We start from the raw sequence: 24,851 nt of genomic DNA on the forward strand, positions 1-24,851 counted from the left end.
TCATCTAATTGGTCAGATCGGTGGTTGTCTGAGTAAGCAAGGCAATTGCATCGCTCAATGCTTGCTGATCAGCAATAGTTTCTTGGTTGGAAAGAAGGATTTTGAGATTAAAGAGTTTTGCGGTAACTCCCCACAGACGGCGCCAAAATGTGGATGTAGGTTCACACTCGATTATCTTTAAGTATTTCAGTGGAGAAAAACTCTTGTAAAATCAGGAAATGAATACGAGAATTCGAAATGGAAAACAACCAAGAAAAGGAGTTAAGAAATTTATCGAAAGATGAAGTGCAAAATGCCTTGTGAAAAATAGTAAAGAGAGAAAAATGTATTGTATTGCTTAAAAGTAATGAATAATCATATTCGTCCTTCAAACACATGGGTTTGAGGTTGTTTTTATAGAGAAAACATGATGAATGCGGTCATTTACTGCTCATAATCGCATTGATCCGTATTAATCATGTAAGTTACATTTTGACCGAAACGGCTTGAATTTGAACTATCTTGGGCTTCGCGTGGATCTTCCGAACTCTTTCTTGTTGACTCCGAACTCCTGCGTCTTGACGCTGCCGCGAGCCTCGAACAATATTCTCCTCGCTTCGGCCTTTCTCTATGCGAACTGTATGTTGAAATAAGAGCGAACTCCGTACTAGTAAAGATCGAACTCTTTTAATAAATCGAACCGAACTCCCGACTGGTTAAACTCGATTCTCACAATAAAATATCTTTAATTCCAAGAGGATTATTATGTAACAATGACTTGGACAGATCCAAGTGGATTCTACCAAAAATGTGTGGGATCCGACCCCATTATCCGTCGTCAACAGGAAGATTTCCCTGACCCTGGGGAATTTCTTCCCCGGTTGGGTTAGTCGCATCCCCTACGGCTGCCTGGTTGCTAGTATTAGCAGGCTGGCCTACTGGAGGAGTTTGAGTAATCCCGGGAGTCGCGAATAACCTGCACTGACGCGTTGTTGTTCGCGCTGAGGACAAATTATCTAAACGGCTCGAAACAGCGTTCTGCGCATTTGACAAATTTGTCTAGGTGCTTTGAACATTAGTTAAGGTTTGCTCGATTGAGTTCAACCTTTTACTAAAAGTGGTGTTGTCACTAACGAGTGTACCCATCTGATTGGTCAGATCGGTGGTTGTCTGAGTAAACAAGGCAATCGCATCGCTCAATGCTTGCTGATCAGTCATAGTTTCTTGGTTGGGAAAGAAGGATTTTGAGATTAAAGAGTTTTGTGGTAACTCCCCACAGACGGCGCCAAAATGTGGATGTAGGATTCACACTCGATTATCTTTAAGTATTTCAGTGGAGAAAAACTCTTGTAAAATCAGAAAATGAATATGAGAATTCGAAAAGGAAATCAACCAAGAAAAGAAGTAAAGAAATTTGACAAGAACGAAGTACAAAATGCCTTGCGAAAGTAGTGAAGAGAGAAAAATATATTGTATTGCTTAGAAGTAATGAGTAATGAGATTCGTCCCCCCCCCCCAAACACATGCGTTTGAGATTGTTTTTATAGAGAAAACATGATCAATGCGGTCATTTCCTGCTCATAATCGCATTGATACGCATTAATCATGTAAGTTACAATTTGACCGAAACGGCTTGAATTCGAACTATCTTGGGCTTCGCGTGGATCTTCTGAACTCTTTCTTGTTGACTCCGAACTCCTGCGTCTTGACGCTACCGCGAGCCTCGAACAATATTCTCCTCGCTTCGGCCTTTCTCTATCCGAACTGTCTGTCGAATAAGAGCGAACTCCATACTGGCAAAGATCGAGCTCTTTTAGTAAACTGAATCGAACTCCCAACTGGTTAAGCTCGATTCTCGTAATAAAATATCTTTAATTCTAAAAGGATATTATGTAATAATGACGTGGACAGATCCAAGTGGATCCTACCGAAAATGTGTGGGATCCGACCCCAACACATACTTGTGCCTGAAGTGTCGAAACATCTAGTCCTTGAAAAGGAGGATCACAAGTAGGACCAGATAGATCTCTCGTGGCCTAGTAAAAACAATAGGGATCTCTCCTACGTTGACACATCAGCTTTTTGAGTTGTTCTGAGAGTGACACCTAATTAAAATCAACATCCAAAGAAAACATTTTATTAATACAACTCAGCTATTCTCTGCCAATTATAATACTCATTTGTTCCACGTCATTCTTTTATTTCTTAAAGCTTATTTCATGGGCTTATAATTTAAAATGAATGTGCTTATTATTATTCAGATATCATTGAAATATTGGGCTAATTCTCCTTTTCATAAATAATAAAAACTTCTTTAGAATATTAGAAAAAAAAACAAAATAGATATCGATAAATGAAGGCAATCGTTGTGGTCATGGAAACTATATGGAAAAAAACTTGTTGTTGTTTATTGGCTACTAGTAATTATAGCTTTTTTTTTCCTTCGATTTATTTGATTCTTCAGCAATGTCGTTTTTTCATAAAAAAATTAAATCAAATATATATAGTGCTTAATGAATTTGCATTTTCAAATTATTTAAAAAAAATTTGTGAGCGTAGTAATTCATATTATTCAAACATATGTTAAACTTTGTAAAAATCGTTTCAATCGGTAATATTCAAAAGAAAGTCACATTAGCTACACAATTTGATTTAGTTGTAGATGACATATAAGGCTATTTTGAATTTGAGTAAAAAATATTTAGAAAAACTTACATATGTATCAAACTGAGGAATGAAACTTGAGATCGTGCTTCAAAAATAATAAAATATGGGAAGAAAGTCTCTAGAAAAGTCCATTGGGTTCTTCACGATGAAGCTTTTGTTGTTATCACTCGAAGAAACAATTGAATCTAAAGAAGAAATCATCTACCATTTCATGTGTTTTAGGAAGAAAATATGGACGTGAACTTAAGCCTCCATTCCTTAAACACTACAAATCCAAGACGTTGAAAAACAAACCAAACTCAAATATAGACTTATTGCTCATAATGGGAGATTAAATCAATGAAAGTAACTTTTAGATTTCTACAAAACTAGCTTTAAGTGTTTGGATCAGAAGATTGTGTTCCCTCTCAAGACAACAACCACGAATCGATGTCTCAATATTTAAAAAACACACATAATTGACAAATAAAAACCAAGAGTTTCCCACACAAGCCATGAAATTTATTGAGTGGAGAGAAACTAAAAAGTTTGCTCACTTGTATCAAATTAAACACCAAACCAAATCTTCCAATGGATCTACAAAAAACCGTTATACCAAACTCCTTAATTTATCCCCAAATCTATCCAAATACAATAACAGACAACACAAAATGATAAACAAATTCCTTCTGCTTCTCCAACCAAAATATTTAAAATAAGACAGGAGGATCAATCAACAATTTAAACATTTCTATTCATCTCATGTTTCTGATTTGGAAATTGTCAAAACATACCAGATGATGACTGCACAAGATTTGACTTCATACCGACTAATGTTAATTGGGGAAAAACAATTTTCAAAGCCTCATGATTTGATTGATAGAAGAAACAAACATACAGAGATGAACACTTTTTTTCTTTACTAATGGAAGAAGATGATTTATTGGTAGGAGTAGAGAGGAAGAGAAAGTGTGGGTTGCGAAAGAGAAGAACGATTTTCAGATTCTCATAAATGATGGACTGGTTATCGAAATTGCATAGTCTGGTAGAGATTTTTTTTTTCCTTTTTTAGAGATAATTAAACTAAATTAATCTAATTTTATTTAATTAATTAGAAAAGGGAAAAATCTAAAGCTCCAAATCAAGTGTAACATTGGTAAATGATTATATATTAGTATTTATAATATTATTAATTAATTAAATAAATAAATACATTGGATTATCGGTTCGGATTGAGAATAAACATAATCGAATGGTTTGAATGTAAGTTATGGTTTCGTTTGGATCGGTTTGAGTTTGTTTTGTTAGGTTTGGTTTGGTTTAGTTCAATTCGGTTAAACTATCCACCCTAATAATATTGATCCGATCTATTCAAAAATCAAATTATTTAAATTAAAAAATGTTTGTAGTGTTCAAATTTTAAAGAACAAAATACACACAAAATAAACTTTGCATAGTTAATTATTGTGATTTAATGGTAAAATAATTATTTAAAGAAACAAAACATATATTAATTATTTTAGTATGATTCAAATTATGCTTGAGTACCATAAATAAATTTAATATAAAGAATCTAATATTTTTAAAGTATAGTAGTCGCTGAAAAAATATTTACATATCACAATATAAAAAATGTAACATTTGTAAGAAATTAAACATATACTAAAAACATAAAATAAAACAAACAAATACAAATATAAAGTTATTTATTTATGTATGCATATATAAAATTATAAAATATAGACAATTAAAATACGAGCAAAGGTAAATACAAAATCCAAGAAATCTTTTAAATGTCTATCATAAATATTTATATTAAAAAAAATTAATTTACAAAAACTACACCACTTGTTAAATTTACCTCATGCATGTTGTTCTCTAAACATTACTTGTTGTCAAACCACTTCTTCAAAAATAAATTTTTTTAAATTTATTCTGCAGCGTAGCGCGGATTTCGATCTAATGCCATTAAAATGGTTAACATATGTAAACTACCCCAACTTTTGCGACTCGTTTGTACTGTGCCTAACGTGTAAAAATAAGGCATGGGCTTTAGTCCGGTCCGTTTAAGCCCCAAAACTTTATAGGTTCCATATTAGTATATTTATTTTTTGATAAAAATAAAATTTATTGTAACATATAAATATCAAAATTTAAAATATACAATAATATAATATTTCTGATATTTTGAAAGTTTTGCATATCAATAAAATGTCTAATTTATCCTTCAAAATACATTTATTACATTTTTTATAATGAGTACAGTAAATAACTATATAGGGATAAACTAATAAACATATTATAATTTACCTAGAATTTATTAAAATAGTATTTAAACTGAATCATGAAAAAAAACATATAACATCATCTATATTATTAATTGGGAATCACTCAAAACTAACAAACCTTATTTTGGTAGATTAATTACAATGCCATTAGAATTATTGAATTTAAAAAACAAATGAAAAAAAATTCGAAAGCATTTTTCTTTTGGTCAAAAATATATATTCAAAAAGTATATATATTTATTTTGTTGGAGCATTAACAATATATATTCAAAAAGATTTTTTCTGTCTTTTCTATCTAAAACTCAAACAAACTAAATTTACTGTTATGATTTAATAATGTTTCCACAAAAATTGACAATAACAAATTCGAAATAATAAAAATAGAAAATACAAATTTTAACGATTAAATCAAATCTTAAATTAGTTTACGAAATCATATCACAACAATTATTATACTTGTCAAATATAACTCTAATTATATATTTTTTTAAGAAAAAAATCAAGCATATAACTCGAATCTATATTTAATACTTTGATTCGCAAACATATTGTTAAGATTATAATAGTGTGTTAACCCTAAATATTGAAACTTACTTTTTGAACGGGATGGGATGAGAATTCTTTAAAAAATGTCGTATAACAAATTACAATTAAAATAAAACATTGCTTGCAATCATATATTTAAAATGTTTCTTTCAATTTATCTAGCATAGCATGTGCCAAATAAAAGATTTTGGAACGAGTAAAGTTTATTTCGTGATGGAAATTTTGGGAAATTTGGGTATTTTCTAAAACATAATAGTGAAATATTGAGAATATAAATAAAATACGGATAACTTCAACTAATTATGTAAAAATTAAATACCTAAACGAAAATACATAAAATATGGGTATTCCATCCGAATCCTAGACCTACACGATATACAATCACAATCGAGTAAATTAACGCTTATGTGATTAAATGTGTGTGGTAGATATGTGACCATACCTCAAAATTGATATGTCTATTTTCTCTCTCTCTTTTTAATTATGTAATTGTCTTTACTGTAACCAAAAACAAATCCGATTAATTATTTTGTCTAAACCAAATTGAAACTAAACCGAATACCAAACTGATATGTGGTAGGATAATGAATGTTATACCAAATAAATACATCTACAAATATAACCACGCACGAACGTGCGGGTCCGAATCTAGTTTATATTGAAATAGAGGTCAGAGGGAATATAACTTTTTTAATTAGCACTTGAATATTCAAAACTGACTCGATTTTACTTATCAATAGCCAAAATAGTTTAAAATTTAAGAAATTTTTTTTATCTAGTTCCGAATCCGGATATCCGTCGGATAACAAATTTTTGTGCAGGTATCCGAAGTCCGGATATCCGGTGTCCACGGTTCCAGATCTGGATATCAAATACATATATTCGACAGATCTAGATACTCTGAAAAATCACGGATATCCGGATCTGTTTTAGAGATAGTTATAGGTGTTTATACTATTTTATGCATTAAAAAAATGATAAAGATCTAATGACTAATATAAAGAAATAAAATTTAAAATGAGTAGGTACGAAAAAGTTAAAGAAAACTTGTAAGTTGCTTTAGGCCGTCGCATGCCTTGCTCCGGTCCAATGTTTGACACAACACAATCTATTAAAATCAATTTTTATCTCACATTAAGTTTAAAATCATGTTTATTAATATTTTCGGTTACACCTAAACCGCAAATTTAATAAGTGTAAAATCATGTTTATTACTATTTTCAGTTACAACTAAACCGCAAATTCTAAACCAGATTACCAAATTAACAAGCCCAAAACACTATTATGCATTGATGGAACAAGAAAGATCTATATCGAGCAATAAAAACAAAATTAAAAATCTGTAACAAGAATCACCCCATTTGGAGCTGGCCAAGCTAGATAAAGAATTTTTTTTAATTCTTCTTGAAGCGATGCAACACATATATGCGATGCAACACATGGTGTAAAGATTATCGACGAGTCATTTTTAAAGATGACTCAAACATTCTAGTTGAGCAAATAATTGGACAGCAGATGGATTTTGATTTACATAAAGAGTTTCGACATTGTATTAGCAAGTTTGAAGAATCTCGGTTTCAATGAAGCGGCCAACATATTAGCAAAGCAAATGGATAAATACTAACACTCATTAGACATTTAGACTCTTGTTATAATCTTTGTCCCTACTCTGATTTCCTCTGTAATTGAAAGAATACTTTAATGAATATTATGTTAAAATATTTTAACAAAAAAAAAAAAATGTTAAAATAATATATTTCATATTAGTGTGGTTATAATGGGAGCATCATCATGGGTCATATCCACGACGACCACAAAGGATGTAACATGCATCTTACAGCCCCTGTTCAAAAAATCGGGCGCCTAGCCGCCTAGTCGGTCGCCTAGTCGGTGATCGGCAGTCAACCGCCGCGATTTTAATCAAATCGGACTATTTAATCGGTAAACCGATTTTGCGGCCGTTTAATAATTAAACGTTGAAAATCGGTTAAAAGTTACCGATTTATTATAAAATTTTATACTGAATTTTGACCAAAACTCAAAAATTGATTGGGCCTACATAAGCCCACACGAGCTATACTATGACAAATAGAAACAATTAGTAGGGTCATTTATAAGAAGTCGATTCCATGCTTCCTTCCTACTATTACCGATGTGAGACTTTGTGATTTTGAGTTTTGTAGAGATACTACTTTCACATAACGTGGCAACTGGCAAGTGATATCAATTCAGTAGTCAAATTAATAATTTGAATATATTTAAGTTCTTTATTTTTTTTTCCACCAAAATCTATTTATTGGTGGTCACTATATTTAGGTTCATATATTTTTTTTTAACGTGGATGTCATTTAGTTATTATTAGTGACCGTTCAAATCTGATACTTAGTTATTTTTCGTCCATATATTTAAGTTTCAAATAAGTTTTTTAAACTAACAAACTGTTTTCATATTAATAATAGATGATATTAGTCAAATATACATATATTATATTTGATACATATATGTATTTTGAATATATATAATTAGGATGAATGTCAATTTGATGTGAAATTAAATTCGCAAAATTGATGATAGATGTTTTAAACTTTTTTCATGGTTTTTGTTTTATAAATTTTGCAAACATGTTATCAATTGCCTATTTGTATAATAAATTCATAACACTATAAAATTATTATAAAAATAACACTATATAATGATCAAAAACTAATCCCCAATTAATCTTCGATTAATCTCCGATTTTCCGTCTAGGCGCTAGGCGGTGCCCGGCCGCCCGATTAGCACCTAGCGATTTTTTGAACATGGCTTACGGCTCATAGCCTCACACTATTTCGACTTCCACCGACACTATCTTCATAGCTACACGTGATTCCAACGTATCAATCACTCTTTTGAATCATCATCACATTTTATAAAAAATAGAACATATCAGATCCAACACAAGTGGAACAATTAATTATTCCAAATCTCCACACAAAGTAACAACGTAAAAAAAAAGAATATGTAAAATAAATTCAACCGACAAATAAAAAAGATCACAATAAAAAAAAAAAAAACAAGATTCCAATCGAGGCAATTGCCACGTCACATCACATAAGCCAGAATCCAAAACAGAGCCCGAAAATGGCCGTTACGACAGTACTCGTTCGAGTAATCATCGCTGATACGGCGCCGTTTTTATCATCAGCCACCTCACCGTCATCATTTGACGGAGCATCGGCGCTAGGTCCGTCGGCGTCAGCCTCCGCGTTCTTAGGCTTTTTCTTACTCGACTTAGGAGCTGGAGCGGTCGTCTTAACGGCCTTATAGATTTCTCTAGGCAGCAACACTTTATCAATCTTGTAAACTATCAATGGCTCTTGATCCTTTAACGTCCCCATTACCTTCGCCGTCACAACGTCCGTCTCGAGCGTCACGTCTTCTCCGTCATTCTGAACGGTGAAATCAAACTTGTTGTTACCTTCCGTCGCTAACGTGTTAACGGCGCCGTTACCTGATCTAAGCATCTGTAATGACTGGTAAACTGGCATGCCGTGGTAAAGCACTAACGCGGTCTTGTTCGCCGGAGAAAGGGCTTTGAATTTCGGCATGAACTTACCGACCGCGCTGTCGGACGGACAGAAAACCGTTAAGCCTCCGTCTACGGTATCTTGGAACGTTTTGTCGGCGCCGGTTGACTTCAAGATGTCGGAGAAAGCTTTGCAACCTTGTTTCTCGAGGATTGTAGTGAGGATGAGGTCGCTGGGACTCGCTGTGGGAGCTTCTGCTTCCGGCGAGGTTAAGACTTGGCTGATGTGAAGAACAGAGATGTTGTAAGCCTTTTCAAAGATGGATTTAACGTAGTGAGCTGTGAGCTTGCTATCGTCGTCTTGGACACCAAAAGCGACTTTGCCGCCCTTTATATCGGTGATGTTGACGTATCCAGAAGTTCCCGTGGCGGATCCCGTGGATTGAAACATGGAGGCAGTGGAGGTGGAGCCGTCGGTGATCTGGTGAAGTTTCTTGGCGCCGAAGTAATCGACCAGGACGTGGAGAGAGAGAATGTTGCGGATTGTGTAGAGTGAGTATCCTTTAGAGAGGATTGAGGACATTGCTGAGTTATCAACGGCCAAGACGGTGATTGTTTGCCGGCGGTTGATCTCGTCGGCGAGATGAGTCGCAGAGAGGTAGTGGTTAAAAGTGGAGAAATCAGGGTCTTTGGCCAATATTCGGGTTATGTTATGCGCATTTGAGAGAGAGAGAAAGAGATGGAGCTGGGAAATGAGAACCAATGCGGTGGCTGCTCGCCGGAAATAAGCCATTTTTGGGCGGAGGATTCGGCGGCTGTGATAGAATACTTGTGTGGTACCATTTGGAGAGGGGTCTTATAATAATAAAAGATATATAAAATTATTATAAGAAGAAAGCTGTCTCGCATATTTCCAGCGCAGCAGCAGGTAAGTGGGCTCTACATAGGTTGAGTCTGGGTCACATTTGAAAGTAACATGGGTTCCCGAATTACATACCCCGACCGACACTCACTTCCCCGTCTCAAAACTATTGATTCAATTATTTTGGCAGACCTTACGTTATATATGTTTATCTTTTTTTTTTTTGTGTCATCTGAATAATATATTGCAAAGAAAGTAACCACATACAAAAGAAAGGCCATGTACAGACATACATGCCAAACAGTTAGTAAAAGTGTCTGCACCCTAACTGTCCAAAAAAGAGACTAACAAAAGTCTACAACTATACCAACATCCAAGCCAATTATGCAGAGGAAAGATTTTTCTCAGTCTCAAAGAGTTCCTGCAGCCAAAAAGGGTAACCAACTGCAACAATATATGTTTATCTTTAAGATTACACATTCAAATTTCTATAAACTATTACACAATAAAATAATAAATTTTAAAAACTTTCCGGTTTCATATTAGTTCAATAATTTTTTTTAGCACAATTCGATATAATAATAAAAATAATACTTTTATATAATACACAGTTTTAACAATATTATAAATTAATAAATTTACCTAAATATAAATAAAATAATTTTATAGTATACAGTTTTAGTAATGTCTTTTTTCTTTTAATATTCTGATTTTTGTTAGTATTGGCTATTTTATCATACTTTTTTGGTGTTGTGTTAAACTGGTAAATAAATCTTAATAATATTATTTGACAAGTGTTCTTATATCACGTTTAAAATTGGGATAATGGAGACCTGTAATTGAAAGTTAAGATGAAAACTCATAATCACCTTTATTTAATATTCTTTGATTTGTAATTCGTATTTTTTTAATTGTAATCGTCGAGGATACGATGGTCAAAATGTGTCAAAATTTAGAGGATATGAAATTTTAGCTTTGTAAATTTTTTAAATCTTCCAGATAAATTTCATATTATGTAGTGAATATTTGTGTTAAGAAAATTTTCAATAAAAAATAAATAAATTTTTAAGATCATAACAAAGATTTGTCATACTTCCTAAGCTATAAAAATCGAGTGTCTAACACACATTTACGAACCAATGTCTTTATGCTTACTAGGACTCAGGACCCCCGCCATGTCGCGGTGGAAAATATTTCAAAAATCGTTTAAAAAAATATCAAACGAAAAGTTCTAATGATTTGTAACAATTTTGAAAAAAATCAATATATATATATAACGAAAATTATGATAAAGAAAACCCTCACAAGTATCTATACTAGTATTTTTGAAATACATTTTTAGCGGGTGGGTTAAATTGTTATCCGACAAATTTGGTATCCGACCTGATAAAAAATTTTCTTCATAAATCTTACACTGGATAGTTCATATCTCTATTGGATCGGGTCAAAACATATCTGAAATTAAAGACGCGACCGTAGATATCAAATATACCAAAAGTTGCAATAGTTCGTCAAATATACCACATGTTCCAATGGTTCATCAAATATACTAAAGATTACATTGGTTCGTAAAACAAAACCAAAAGTTGCAATGATTCGTCAAATAAACTAAATGTTGTAACAATTCAATTAAACAATCACAGTCTCATTTAAATACATTTTAGTAATTAAAATTAATAATTTATGAAAAGTTACACTGACGATAGATGATTAAATACTATAACGATTTATAAATAAACTTAAAGTTGCAATTGTTTCTGAAATAAACTAAATGTTGCAATGGTTCAACTAAACGGTTGCAACCGTTTTACTAAGAGTTACGATAAAAAGATGCAACCGTATAAAACATAACGTAAATATATATTTTTTAGTTTAAAAAAAAACGAAATGTTGCGATATACCAAAAGTTGTAACGGTTCGTCAAATAAACTAAAGATTACAACGGTTCGTAAAACCAAACTAAAAGTTACAATGATTCGTCAAATAAACCAAATGTTTCAACGGTTCAATTAAACGGTCACAATCTCATTTAAATATATTTTGGTAATTAAAAATTAAAAATAATAATTTATGAAAAGTCACACCGAGAGACACGACGTTAGATAATTAAATGTTATAGCGATTTATAAAATAAACTAAAGGTTGCAATTGTTCGTGAACTAAACTAAATATATAAACCAAAAGTTGTAATTGTTCGTGAAATAAAATAAATAATGCAATGATTCGAATAATCGGTTGCAACTGTTTATGAAGAGTTACAATAAAAAGACGCAACGGTAGAAGACATTCGGATTGCAATTTTCTAAAAAAACATAACCGTAAATATATATTTTAGTCAACAAAAAATTAACGAAAACTTGCGATTAAAAAACACAACCGTTCAGATGTGCAAAAGACATTTATTGAGATTGTTATTATATATAGATTGTTACAAAAGTCATAGATGTCAAGCGCATTAGGCGCAGCCGTGAGAAATTTATAATTTTTATGTAGAGCCCACCGTCACTATGCATGCATAGTAACTTATCTTTTTCTCTATAAATAGAACGATGAAACGTTCATTGTAAAACACAATTCAGAAATACAATATCACAACAATCATCAGATAATAGAATTATAATAGAATTATCTCTCTTCTATTCTCAGTATACTATTCCCACCGGGTATAAATATTTCTTCTATAAATATTTTTATCTTTATGATAAATACTCATATACTTTTTATAACACGTTATCAGCACGATCACTCTTCATTTTTAAATTTTATGTATACCTTTTTACAATGATTGGTTCATGCACCATAATTAATTATTTTCTGTTAATGGTTGGCTGAGCCACCTGAAATTTTATTTACTGCTTTAAATATTTATTTCTGTTGCCGGTCGGCTGAGCCGCCTTAGTTTTATACACTGCTTTAAATATTTATTTATGCTACCGGTCGGCTGAGCCGCCACATATTTATTTACTGCTTTAAATATTTATTTCTGTTGTCGGTCTGTTGAGCCGCCTTAATTTTATGCACTGCTTTAAATATTTATTTCTGCTACCGGTTGGCTGAGCCGCCACATATTTATTGACTGTTTCTATGTAGATAAATCGTCACCATAATGTTGGGGTCGGATCCCACACATTTTTGGTAGGATCCACTTGGATCTGTCCACGTCATTATTACATAATAATCCTCTTGGAATTAAAGATATTTTATTATGAGAATCAAGCTTGACCAGTCGGGAGTTCGATTCGGTTTACTAAAAGAGTTCGATCCTTACCAGTACGGAGTTCGCTCTTATTCAACATACAGTTCGCATAGAAAAAGGCCGAAGCGAGGAGAATATTGTTCGAGGTTCGCGGCAGCGTCAAGACACGGGAGTTCGGAGTCAACAAGAAAGAGTTCGGAAGATCCGCGCGAAGCCCAAGTTAGTTCAAATTCAAGCTGTTTCGGTCAAAATGTAACCTACATGATTAATGCGGATCAATGTGATTATGAGCAGTAAATGACCGTATTGATCATGTTTTCTCTATAAAAACGACCTCAAACGCATGTGTTTGGGGGAGATCAGACTATTCATTACTTTTGAGCAATACAATACTTATTCTCTCTTTACTATTTTTCGCAAGGCATTTTGTACTTCGCTCTTATCAATTTTTTCCTCATTTCTTTTCTTGGTTGATTTCCTTTTCAAATTCTCATATTCATTTCCTGATTTTACAAGAGTCTTTCTCCACAAAAATACTTAAAGATAATCGAGTGTGAATCCTACATCCACATTTTGGTGCCGCCTGTGGGGACTTACCACAAAACTCTTAAATCTCAAAATCTTTCTTTCCCAACCAAGAAACTATGGCTGATCAGCAAGCATTGAGCGATGCAATTGCTTTGCTTACTCAGACAATTACCGATCTGACCAATCAGATGGGTACACTTGTTACTGCCAACACCACCTTTGGTGAAAGGTTGAACTCGATCGAGCAAACCTTAACAAGTGTTCAAACCACCCAGACAAATTTGTCAAACCCGTAGAACGTTGTTTCAAGCCGTTTAGATAATTTGTCCTCAGCGCGAACAACATCGCGTCAGCGCAGGTTATTCACGACTCCCGGGATTACTCAAACTCCTCCAGGAGGCTAGCCAGCAAGCACTAGCAATCCGGCAGCCGTAGGGGATGCGACTAACCCAACTGGGGAAGAAATTCCCTAGGGACAGGGAAATTCTCCTGTTGACGACGGATTTTATATAGAAGATATTGATGTCGCCCTATCGGACGATTTCATCAAAGTTCGCCAAGAGCTTAATGAAATGAAGTCGAAATTTCATCAGGCTACCAGTTCGGCGCCTGAGATCGATGAGTAATCGAAGAAACTCGTCGAACGCCCTTTACCTCGAGAATCTCGAACCTTCGGATCAAAGATTCTCGAAAGGTTAAATTACCAACTTACGAGGGTAAAGGAGATCCTAAAAATCACCTCGCTGCTTTTCAGATCGGTGTAGGCAGATTTGATCTAGAGCCAGGCGAGGAAGATGCCGGATTTTGCAAATTATTTTCCGAGATTCTTTCCGGACCGGCTCTGTGTTCACTCAGTTAGATTCAGAAACTATTGATAGTTTTAAGGAATTGTCCTCAGCATTCCTAAAACAATATTCTATGTTCATGGAAAAAGCAACTTCTGATGCGGATCTTTGGAATTTAACCCAAGGTCAGAATGAACCACTTCGCAAATATATCGCTAAATTCAAAGAAGTGATAGCCAAAATTCCTGGGGTATCGCACGCAGCTGTCCTTTCTGCTTTAAGGAACGGACTCTGGCATGAGTCCCGAGTTTGGGAAGAAATCATCGTCAATCGTCCAAGTACCATCCAAGATGCTTTATTCAGAGCTACTAATTGGATGGAGGCAGAAGAAGAAAAGCTTAGCCTCGCTAAACAGCATCGGCCAGCTAAATTAGTCGTTGCGAATCCAACTAAAAGATTCGAACCAAAAGACCAAAAACGGTTTGGAGTTAATCCTGCAACTATTGCTGTAGGAAAACCCTCTCCAAGCAGAGGAAGATACAATCCTCCTAATACTTGGGTTAGAGATGAAAGTGCCTATTGTGATATTTATAAAATAAACGGGCACTCCACCAAAGATTGCAGCGTACTCAAAAAGCACCTCACCGAACTGTGGGCAGCTGGAGAGCTCGCTAATTTCAATATCGAGGAATTTGTGGAATCTTACCACAAAAGAAAAAGAATATTCCAAAGTTTCTAATCCTCCGGAAAAGAAACATAAACCCAATGGGCCTGGAACTCCGAACACTCCTAAGAAAAGGATCGATGTTATAATGGAAGGATCCAAATTATGCCGAGATTTGATCAGATCAATCAAAAGGCATAAGAAATCAGCAGCAATTCAAACCGTTGTGGGTTTCCAATCAAATGAACAAATATCTTCTATCTCCTTTGATAATTCGGACACTCAAGGAATAACATGACCTCACGATGATGCTCTCGTAATAACTTTAGATGTTGCGAACTTCGAAGTGACGAGGTGTCTAATTGATACTGGAAGCTCGGTAGATCTCATATTTCTAAGCACTTTGCAAAGAATGGGAATCAATAAAGCCGACATTATCGGTCCACCAGCGCCGTTAGTAGCTTTCACGAGTGACATATCTATGTCCTTGGGAAAAATAAAACTACCAGTGCTCGCCGCTGGGGTTCCAAAAATTGTAGAATTTATTGTCTTCGACCGTCCGGCCGCTTACAACATAATTCTCGGAACTCCGTGGATATACCAAATGAAGGCTATACCTTCAACTTATCACCAGTGTGTGAAATTTCCGACTCCTGGTGGAATTGGAACCATTCGAGGAGATCAGGAAACATCGCGATCTTGCTATCTCATGGGACATCGTTTAAAGCTCAAATAGCAATTAATGATAAATGCTAAGCAAGAAAGCGCCTCGCGTTACCCAAGTGGTCTCAGTTCGAATGAGGTTACCACAAAAATTGAAATTGATTCCGAATTTCCAGACCGAAAAGTAAAAATCGGTACTACTTTAGATTCAGAAATCAAAGATCAATTGGTAACAGTTCTAAAAGAAAATGAACATACTTTTGCCTGGTCGGCGAAAGATATGCCTGGAATCGACAAAAGTATCATTACCCATGATTTAAACGTCGATCCCTGTTTTAAACCAATAAAGCAAAAGAGAAGAAAACTGGGTCCTGACCGAGCTCAAGCGGTCAATGACGAAGTTGATTAACTTTTGAAAATCGGTTCGATTAGAGAAGTAAAATACCTGGACTGGTTATCTAACCCTGTGGTAGTCAAAAAGAAAAATGGAAAGTGGAGAGTATGTGTCGATTTCACTGACATTAACAAAGCATGTCCAAAAGATAGTTTTCCTCTCCCTCATATCGATCGGCTCGTAGAATCAACAGCCGGAAACGAACTCTTGACATTCATGGATGCATTTTCCGGATATAATCAGATCATGATGAATCCGGAAGATGAAGAGAAAACATCCTTCATAACAGATAGAGGAATCTACTGTTATAAAGTTATGCCATTCGGTCTAAAAAATGCCGGGGCAACATATCAGCGTTTAGTTAACAAAATGTTTGCAAAACATTTGGGCAAAACGATGGAAGTTTATATCGATGATATGCTCGTAAAATCTCTTAAGAAATCCGAGCACATCACACATCTTGAGCAATGTTTCAAAATCCTGAATGAATTCGGAATAAAATTAAATCCAGCTAAATGTTCTTTTGGTGTACCTTCTGGAGAATTCCTAGGCTACATAGTTACAGAAAGAGGAATAGAAGCCAATCCTAATCAGATTAACGCTTTCCTCACGATGCCTTCACCAAAAAACATTAAAGAGGTCCAGCGGTTGACGGGCAGAATTGCTTCGTTGAATCGTTTCATTTCGAAATCTACTGATAAATGTCTCCCCTTTTACCAGATTTTAAAAGGGAACAAAAAGTTTCGCTGGGATGATCAATGCGAAGCAGCTTTCGATCAACTCAAAAGTTACCTGACAACACCGCCGGTTCTCTCCAAACCTGAGTTAGATGAGAAACTTTATCTTTACATCTCGGTTTCTAATCATTCTGTAAGTGGGGTTTTAGTTCGAGAGGATCGAGGTGATCAGAAGCCGATTTTCTACATAAGTAAATCTCTTACTAGTCCAGAAACGAGATATACCATGATGGAAAAATTAGCTTTAGCGGTAGTCATATCTGCTAGAAAACTCAGACCTTATTTCCAATCTCATCCGATAGAAGTTTTAACTTCTCATCCGCTTCGCTCAATTCTTCACGGACCAAGTCAGTCCGGTAGATTGGCAAAATGGGCAATCGAGCTCAGTGAGTACGATATAGAGTACAAAAGTCGAACTAGCGCAAAAGCACAAGTTCTGGCTGATTTTCTTACCGAACTACCACTAGATGATGGAATCCTTATTGAAACAGACTCTACATGGAAATTACATGTAGATGGCTCTTCTTCTAAACAAGGATCCGGAATCGGTATTAGGCTCGAAACTCCAACAAAGGAAATAATCGAACAGTCTTTTCGATTAATGTTTCCGGCTTCGAACAATGAGGCAGAATACGAAGCTCTCTTAGCAGGACGTCGGCTTGCTCTCGCAATTGGAGCAGAAAAAATAATAGCTTATTGTGATTCTCAGCTAGTTGTAAACCAGTGCGCTGGAGATTACGAAGCTAAGGCCCCTCGAATGGAAGCCTATCTTTCGACTGTCAAAAAATTAGCCGGAAAATTCAAAGAATTCGAGTTAGTTCGAATACCTCGAGGAGAAAACACTTCGGAAGACGCCTTAGCTGCCCTAGCTTCTACCTCAGATCCCGAGCTCAAACGAGTTATCCCAGTTGAATATATTTCTTCGCGAAGTATTTCGGTTGAAGAAACAAAAAACGATAACATTTTGGAGGCCGAGCATATCGAAATTCCAAAATCAAGTTCCGGAAATGAAAATAATTCATTTGTGGTCACCAGATCACGAGTAAAATCTCAAAATGATGAACTTACTTCACCATTGGAACTTCCTAAAAGGAAGCCAAGAAAAAAATTAAAGGATCAAGAGGTTCCCGCTGAAGAACCGTCTCGAACTGAACAGACACCTCCAGGTGATGAAGAGGTTCGGGAAACAATCGAAGATCCTAATAATACTTCCGCTAATGATTGGGGGGGCTGACTGGAGGGTACCCATCAAAAATTTCATTATTAATGGAGAACTACCATCGAACAAATGGCAAGCTCGCAAATTAAAAATCATCAGCGCTAAGTATTGTATAATTAAAAAGTCATTGTACAAGCGAGGCGTCAGCGATCCTTACCTTTTATGTATTTTCGGACCCAAAGTTGAAATAGTGATAAGCGAGGTCCACGAAGGGCTTTGTGGTAGTCATTCTTCGGGACGAGTAATGGCTTTCAAAATCAAACTGTTAGGATATTTCTGGCCAACTATGATTTCTGACTGCATCGATTACGCCAAACGGTGTAAAAAATGTTAGATGCACGCTCCTCTTATTCACCAGCCATCTGAAATTCTGTCATCTATATCCGCTCCATACGCTTTCATAAGGTGGTCAATGGATATAGTTGGTCCGATGCATCGCTCAACGCGAGGCGTCCAATACTTATTAGTTCTAACGGACTACTTTTCCAAATGGATCGAAGCAGAAGCCTACGTGAATATACAAGATTTTGTGGTAAAAACATTCTTGTGGAAACACATTATTTGTCGCCATGGAATTCCTTACGAAATAGTAACGGACAACGGTCCTCAATTCATTTCAAATGAATTTGAAGATTTTTGTTCCGCTTGGGGAATAAAACTTAACTATTCAACGCCGAGATACCCTCAAGGAAATGGGCAAGCGGAAGCTTCCAATAAAACCATTCTTAGCAATCTCAAAAAGTGTTTGAATGCTCGGAAAGATGGTTGGTATGACGAGCTGCAACCTGTGCTGTGGGCATATCGAACAACCCCGAGACGAGCAACGGGAGAAACTCCATTTTCATTAGTATATGGGATGGAAGCTGTAGTCCCAGCCGAACTGAATGTTCCTGGTTTACGCCGGAGCGAAGCTCCTCTTAACGAAGAACTAAATTCTAAATTATTAGAAGACGTTCTTGATACAATCGATGAAAGGCGAGATCAATCCCTTATTCGACTTCAAAACAATCAACAATCGACCGCTCGAACTATAACTCAAAGTTGAAAAACAAACCTTTAAATGTAGGAGACTTTGTTTTAAGACGAGTGTTCGATAACACAAAAGAAGAAGGAGCTGGAAAACTCGGTATTAACTGGGAAGGTCCTTATCAAATCACAAAAAAAATCCGAAATGGTGTTTACCGTTTACAAGACCTTGACGGAAATCCCGTTCAAAGGCCTTGGAACGTCATCAACTTGAAAAAGTTCTATTGCTAAAGCAAACACAATCGAACTACGATTTGGCTTGATCCTATTTTGGGTACGTAGGCAGCTCGCTAAACACGAGTCCAGCTATAACATAAAAATAAAAATATTATTCCTATCATGGAGTCTTGTTTTTATAAATTCAATATTCGAACATGAATATAAAAATACATTGCGAACGATTTATAGATGAATAAGCTAGACCAGATCTAGAAGGGTCTTGAGAGTTACGGAACAAATTTACTCCTTGACCTGCGAGGTCAACGATGCTCATAATACAACCTGGCATATTTCTGTACTCCTGAAGTCCTAGTTCGATCCAGTCGGAAGGATGGGCTTCGAGGCGATGAAGCTCGCGAGCAATATCGAGGCGACGCTTCTCTAGTTCCATGATCCTATGCCTAATCTCTTGTTTCTCATTTTCGAGTTCGTCGTGCCGAATAATAAGGTGAAGAAAATGAAATGCTTCGTTTAGCAATAATAAAAAGAGTTAAATCACCAGGTTTAACAATACCTTGGTAATAAACTCCTCGGCCTTGGCACGATCTTGAGCCGGTAATCTATCAATTAACACGTTTGGAACCTGAATGCTGGTTCCCCAACCTAGTGGGCGTGATTCTTCTGGTTCGTCGTTAGCTTCCGTTTTTACAAGATTGATGTATGACGTTTCCTGAAGATCATCACTTATCACTTTAAACGAGTCGAAGGGATTCTCTGAGAAATTACCTTCCTCAAACATTTTTGTAGAATTATTGTTGAATAAATTCAATAACAATCTACATCTGCTTTATATTCAAAATATACTTGACCATATTTAAGAGGGTAAATTGACGATGAGTGAATCGGCAAATTTAAAGCAAAAGAGGAATTTAATTAATATTGCTGGGCCTCTAGCCCAATAGTATTTTACATAGTAATAAAAGAAAAAATATCAAGGGACTTGTTCGATCAGGTCTTCGCCCGATAACGATTCTAGCGAGGTGGATGATCCCGAACAGCTTTCTGAGGAAAGTCCCTCGTCGGAAGATAGATCGAGGGGACCGGAAGGATGATCAGTAGATTTCTCCTCCGGTCCTTCGTTCTCTTCAGTTCTTAACATCGGAAATCTCCGAAATTCTGAAGAACACGAAAGAAACGAGGATCCATCGCCGGTTGCCAAGGATAGATGAAAAAATTTATCCAGCACTCGTAGGAATCTTCGGAGGCAAGTAGGAATAATGGCCACGATGTCTAAACCATTCCTCTCCCATTCGTGCGGTTCAGATTCTAGGCGAAGGATCTCTCTTTCTATCCTCTTTATTCGCTCATTAAGAGCATGGCGCCTTCTTCCGATTCTTTTTCTCTTATCACATAAAGCTTTGTGTCTCCCGACGACCTGTTTGAACGAACATTTTGTTAACTGGTCAAAAAAGAGTTTTTTGTCTCTAAAAAAAAAAAACTAAAAATCAGAAAGGGAACCTTTTCCAGGAAGTCATAACATTGGACCCTTTCTTCCCCCGTTCGGAAGTGGAAGAACGTGGGGTGAATAACTCCCTTGGGGGAAAATCCGTCCTCAGATTCAAACAACGGATCCCCGCGTGAGGTTGTTATTCTTGAGCTAGATCTGAAAGAGGATAGCGGCATAGTCTCATTTTTCTTACAAAAAAAAAAACTACGAGTCTCTCAAGATTCTTTTTTAAAAAACAAAGAAAGCGTTCGGACTCTTTAAAGGAATAATATATAATGGACCCGCTAAAGCAGATTTCGGGTCCAATTAAAACATGGCCCAACACTTTCGGAGCCATTGTTTAGGTCATGATCGAAACCATTACCTGGTCATTCTTATGACAAAATTCTCACGAATTGTAAAAACCTTATCCCTCGATAAAAAGAAACCTAAGCCGAGCTCTATCATCGCACCCGAGAGACCGAGGAAAAATACTTGTTAAGATTTTTTCTTTAAAAAAGGCAAGTGAGCCTGATCAGCTCATCTCTCACAATTCATAAAACCTCTTTGGTGGGCTAGGACTTTCAAACCTAGAATCGCATCCAAACCGTTTCACCTTTTATATATATATATATATATACATAATGGTGTTCAATCACACTAATCAAAAATAAAACATTTCCGTCAAACTGATTAGTCCTTATGGATATAGCAAAACAATTCTTTAAGAGCATCTCTCCGCCTCAGGAGAACCCTCGTGTGGCCGAGAACCTTCACCTACCTCGAATTGAGAGGGGGAATCTCCAAATACCAAAGAAAATTGTTTCAGATCGAGAGTAGGACGGGAAGCCGAGGATAACTCGGATTCAACCACAGCGAGTTCGGCAGCAACTTTGCTCCTCTCGCTCTCGAACGAAACTCTTCCAGCCTCTAGTTCCTTAATCAGGTCTAGATTGCTCTTCAGTTCGGCTCGATCTGTTAGAAGTTTAGTCCAAACCTCTTCGTCCTTGATGAACCTCGTAACAGATTGAATAAGTTGGCTACCGAATCCCTTCATCTCTTCTTGAGCATTATGTTCGGCTTCAGCGATATCGCGAGCCCTGTTCCTAGTTAAAAGCTCGATCTCTTGATTCGCTTCTTCGAACAAAGCCGTATTCTCCTCTAGCTCAGCCTCCAAGCGAAGAACATTAGACCACGCAGAATCTCTTTCAGCATTCGCAATTCTGATGCGTTGTTCGTTAGCTACTAGAGTTTTCTTCATATTTTCAAAAGATGACTCGAGTGCTTTTTCCCGCTCAAGTCGCTCAGATTGGTTGGCTAATCTAAGTTCGTCAACCTCCTTCTTATCCTTTGCGGTCTCTCTCTTCGCTTGATGAAGAAGGTTCTCATAATGGAAGATCATTCCATTAGTCTCCATAAACGCCTTCGGAGTAAAAAAAAAAACGTGTCGTTTAGACATAAAGCTTTTACCTAAGGAAGGGAGGTTGTCATAATCTAAAAGGAAGAAGGGACGCCCCTTCTCTGGTTTGGAAACTTTGGAAGATGTCTCCAATCTCTTCTCCGCCTGCGAAGCAGAGGAGAATAGCAGATTAATAAATAGATGCAATCTGTGACAAGTTTTGCCAATGCTCGCTTTCCAAGTAAAAACTTACCTGAAATCGAAGCGGGTAAAGGATTTTGAGTCCTACCACTCAGTCCTTGAGATAGGGGAGCCTCCGGTCTCGGCTCATCTATTTCCTCTGAAATTACTCTGTCTCCCGGAAGAGGGAGCTCAGTGTTTAAAGGTTCTGAAGAGGGAGAAACAGAACGTAGAGGGCTAGAGACTCGTGGCGGAGAACTTAATCTCACGGTTTTAAGTCTCTCGTTTGATAGATTATCGGAATCTGGAGCCTTCCTCTTTGCACAAAGAGAGGAGGTTATTTCTCCCTCACGCCCTGGTTCGGAAGGGCAAATTGCGGTGGCAACTGGAGGGTCATTAAGGATCTCGGCTCCATGAGTATCCACCGCAGCCGACAGGGGCGTTTCTAATGAACCATCATCAACCAAGAGGGTCTTCATGTGGAAGTTACCAACCCTGGAGATTGCAGCTATCCGTTTCTTTCTCCCAAATTCGGATAGCTGATCCTTAAGAGCCTTGATTTCAGCCTGCATCTTTCTTTTATCTCGAGCATTCAGGCTCGAGACGTCTTTATCCTCGGGAGGAGGATCGAGGGGGTGAGTCTGACCGTCTTTAATGGCGAGCCCCACTTTATGAATGCGTTGGAGGGTGAAGGAATTCCAGTTTGTTTCACCCTCGAAAAAAATTCGAAAGAAGGACAAGATGTCAACAGTTGGGCGGGGGATCGTTTGGTTCCCTGAAACAAAGTGTTGGGTTAAGAATTCTATCTCTTTACATAATACAGTGGAAAGTAATAAAGGTTGGATTTTTAACCAAGTTTAGCTGACCAATTGGCGAGAAGAAGACCAGAAAGACCTTGAACATAATGGGGATTGACTCGGAAAAAGAACCAGTATTTCCTCCAAGGCCCATCATTCGAGGGCATTCCGTCGATCAGGTTACGGTCAAGGATAGGGTTTATAGAAAAAATACCCGCTGCTGCGGATTCACGGGCTCGAAATAGCCCTAAGAGTTCGCTGGTGGAGAGGGAAAACCCTGCTTCTGCCGAAACAGTCAGGGTGCTCAGAACGTATCGAAGAAAGTTGGGAGCCATTTGGGGAAAGACAATCCCTAGGTGGAGGAGGTATAAAAGAAGAACTTCCGGTATGGGAAAAAACAAACCACAACATTTGAAATAGACTTCGTACGCACAACAGTAACCCTCTCGCACCACTTCCGGAGACTCGTTGGATCTAGGAAGAGAGAATTCAATTTCCTGGGGGATGTTACAAAGGCGGCGAAGAGAGCCAAGGGAAGCAGAGGTCGATTGAGACCTGAAATGCGGACAAAATTTGTCTCCCCTTTGGGTGAAGACTTCGTCCCCTCTGGGAACAGGGATTCCTTGACTGTCATCTTCGTTGTCCGAAACATAGACGGCTGGGGAAGACATCTTTTACTAAGAGGTTTCTCTTTTTCTGGTTTGGTAAAAGCTTTAAGAGGTAAAAGTACGTTGCTGTAAAAGCCGTCGTTCCATTTAACCTTATTTAGCAGAAAATTGCCTAGAGAATATTGGGAAGTGGGACGGTTTTCCCCGCATTATTAATATAAAATTAGAAAATTAATGATGACGGTTGTCAGGGATATCAAATCATTTGATTATCCGAGATCAGCGTAATAGCGTAAAACATGGAATAATTCCGGAATGTTAAAGATCTCGAGTCATTAATTACTGTTTACTTAAGTCTTCCAAGCCGAGCACTCAGCTCGCAAGACTTGGGGGGCTAAATGTTGGGGTCGGATCCAACACATTTTTGGTAGGATCCACTTGGATCTGTCCACGTCATTATTACATAATAATACTCTTGGAATTAAAGATATTTTATTATGAGAATCAAGCTTGACCAGTCGGGAGTTCGATTCGGTTTACTAAAAGAGTTCGATCCTTACCAGTACGGAGTTCGCTCTTATTCAACATACAGTTCGTATAGAGAAAGGCCAAAGCGAGGAGAATATTGTTCGAGGTTCGCGGCAGCGTCAAGACGCGGGAGTTCGGAGTCAACAAGAAAGAGTTCGGAAGATCCGCGCAAAGCCCAAGTTAGTTCAAATTCAAGCCGTTTCGGTCAAAATGTAACCTACATGATTAATGCGGATCAATGCGATTATGAGCAGTAAATGACCGTATTGATCATGTTTTCTCTATAAAAATGACCTCAAATGCATGTGTTTGGGGGAGATCAGACTATTCATTACTTCTGAGCAATACAATACTTTTTCTCTCTTTACTATTTTTCGCAAGGCAGCAATTCAAACCCACAGCGGTTTGAATTGCTGCTGATTTCTTATGCCTTTTGATTGATCTGATCGAATCTCGGCATAATTTGGATCCTTCAATTATAACATCGATCCTTTTCTTAGGAGTGTTCGGAGTTCCAGGCCCATTGGGTTTATGTTTCTTTTTCGGAGGATTAGAAACTTCGGAATATTCTTTTTCTTTGTGGTAAGATTCCACAAATTCCTCGATATTGAAATTAGCGAGCTCTCCAGCTGCCCACAGTTCGGTGAGGTGCTTTT

General features: G+C 36.7%; 2 protein-coding genes across 2 annotated transcripts; both read right to left on the bottom strand.

The window, feature by feature from the left end:
* Positions 1-8,351: 8,351 nt before the first annotated feature.
* Positions 8,352-9,912, bottom strand: LOC9299312 (fasciclin-like arabinogalactan protein 2). The gene has a single exon (XM_021020523.1). It carries the CDS (start codon positions 9,755-9,757, stop codon positions 8,546-8,548), a length of 1,212 nt encoding a protein of 403 aa, XP_020876182.1. The 5' UTR covers positions 9,758-9,912; the 3' UTR covers positions 8,352-8,545.
* A 12,258-nt stretch (positions 9,913-22,170) lies between these two features.
* Positions 22,171-23,394, bottom strand: LOC110227147. Its single transcript, XM_021020502.1, has 3 exons — positions 23,115-23,394; positions 22,336-23,037; positions 22,171-22,247 (listed from the first exon to the last, which is right to left on the bottom strand). Exons 1-3 carry the CDS (start codon positions 23,392-23,394, stop codon positions 22,171-22,173), a joined length of 1,059 nt encoding a protein of 352 aa, XP_020876161.1.
* Between the last annotated feature and the right edge of the window lie 1,457 nt (positions 23,395-24,851).

The sequence above is a fragment of the Arabidopsis lyrata genome (assembly GCF_000004255.2).
Source record: "Arabidopsis lyrata subsp. lyrata unplaced genomic scaffold ARALYscaffold_9, whole genome shotgun sequence".
Taxonomy (NCBI): Eukaryota; Viridiplantae; Streptophyta; class Magnoliopsida; order Brassicales; family Brassicaceae; genus Arabidopsis; species Arabidopsis lyrata.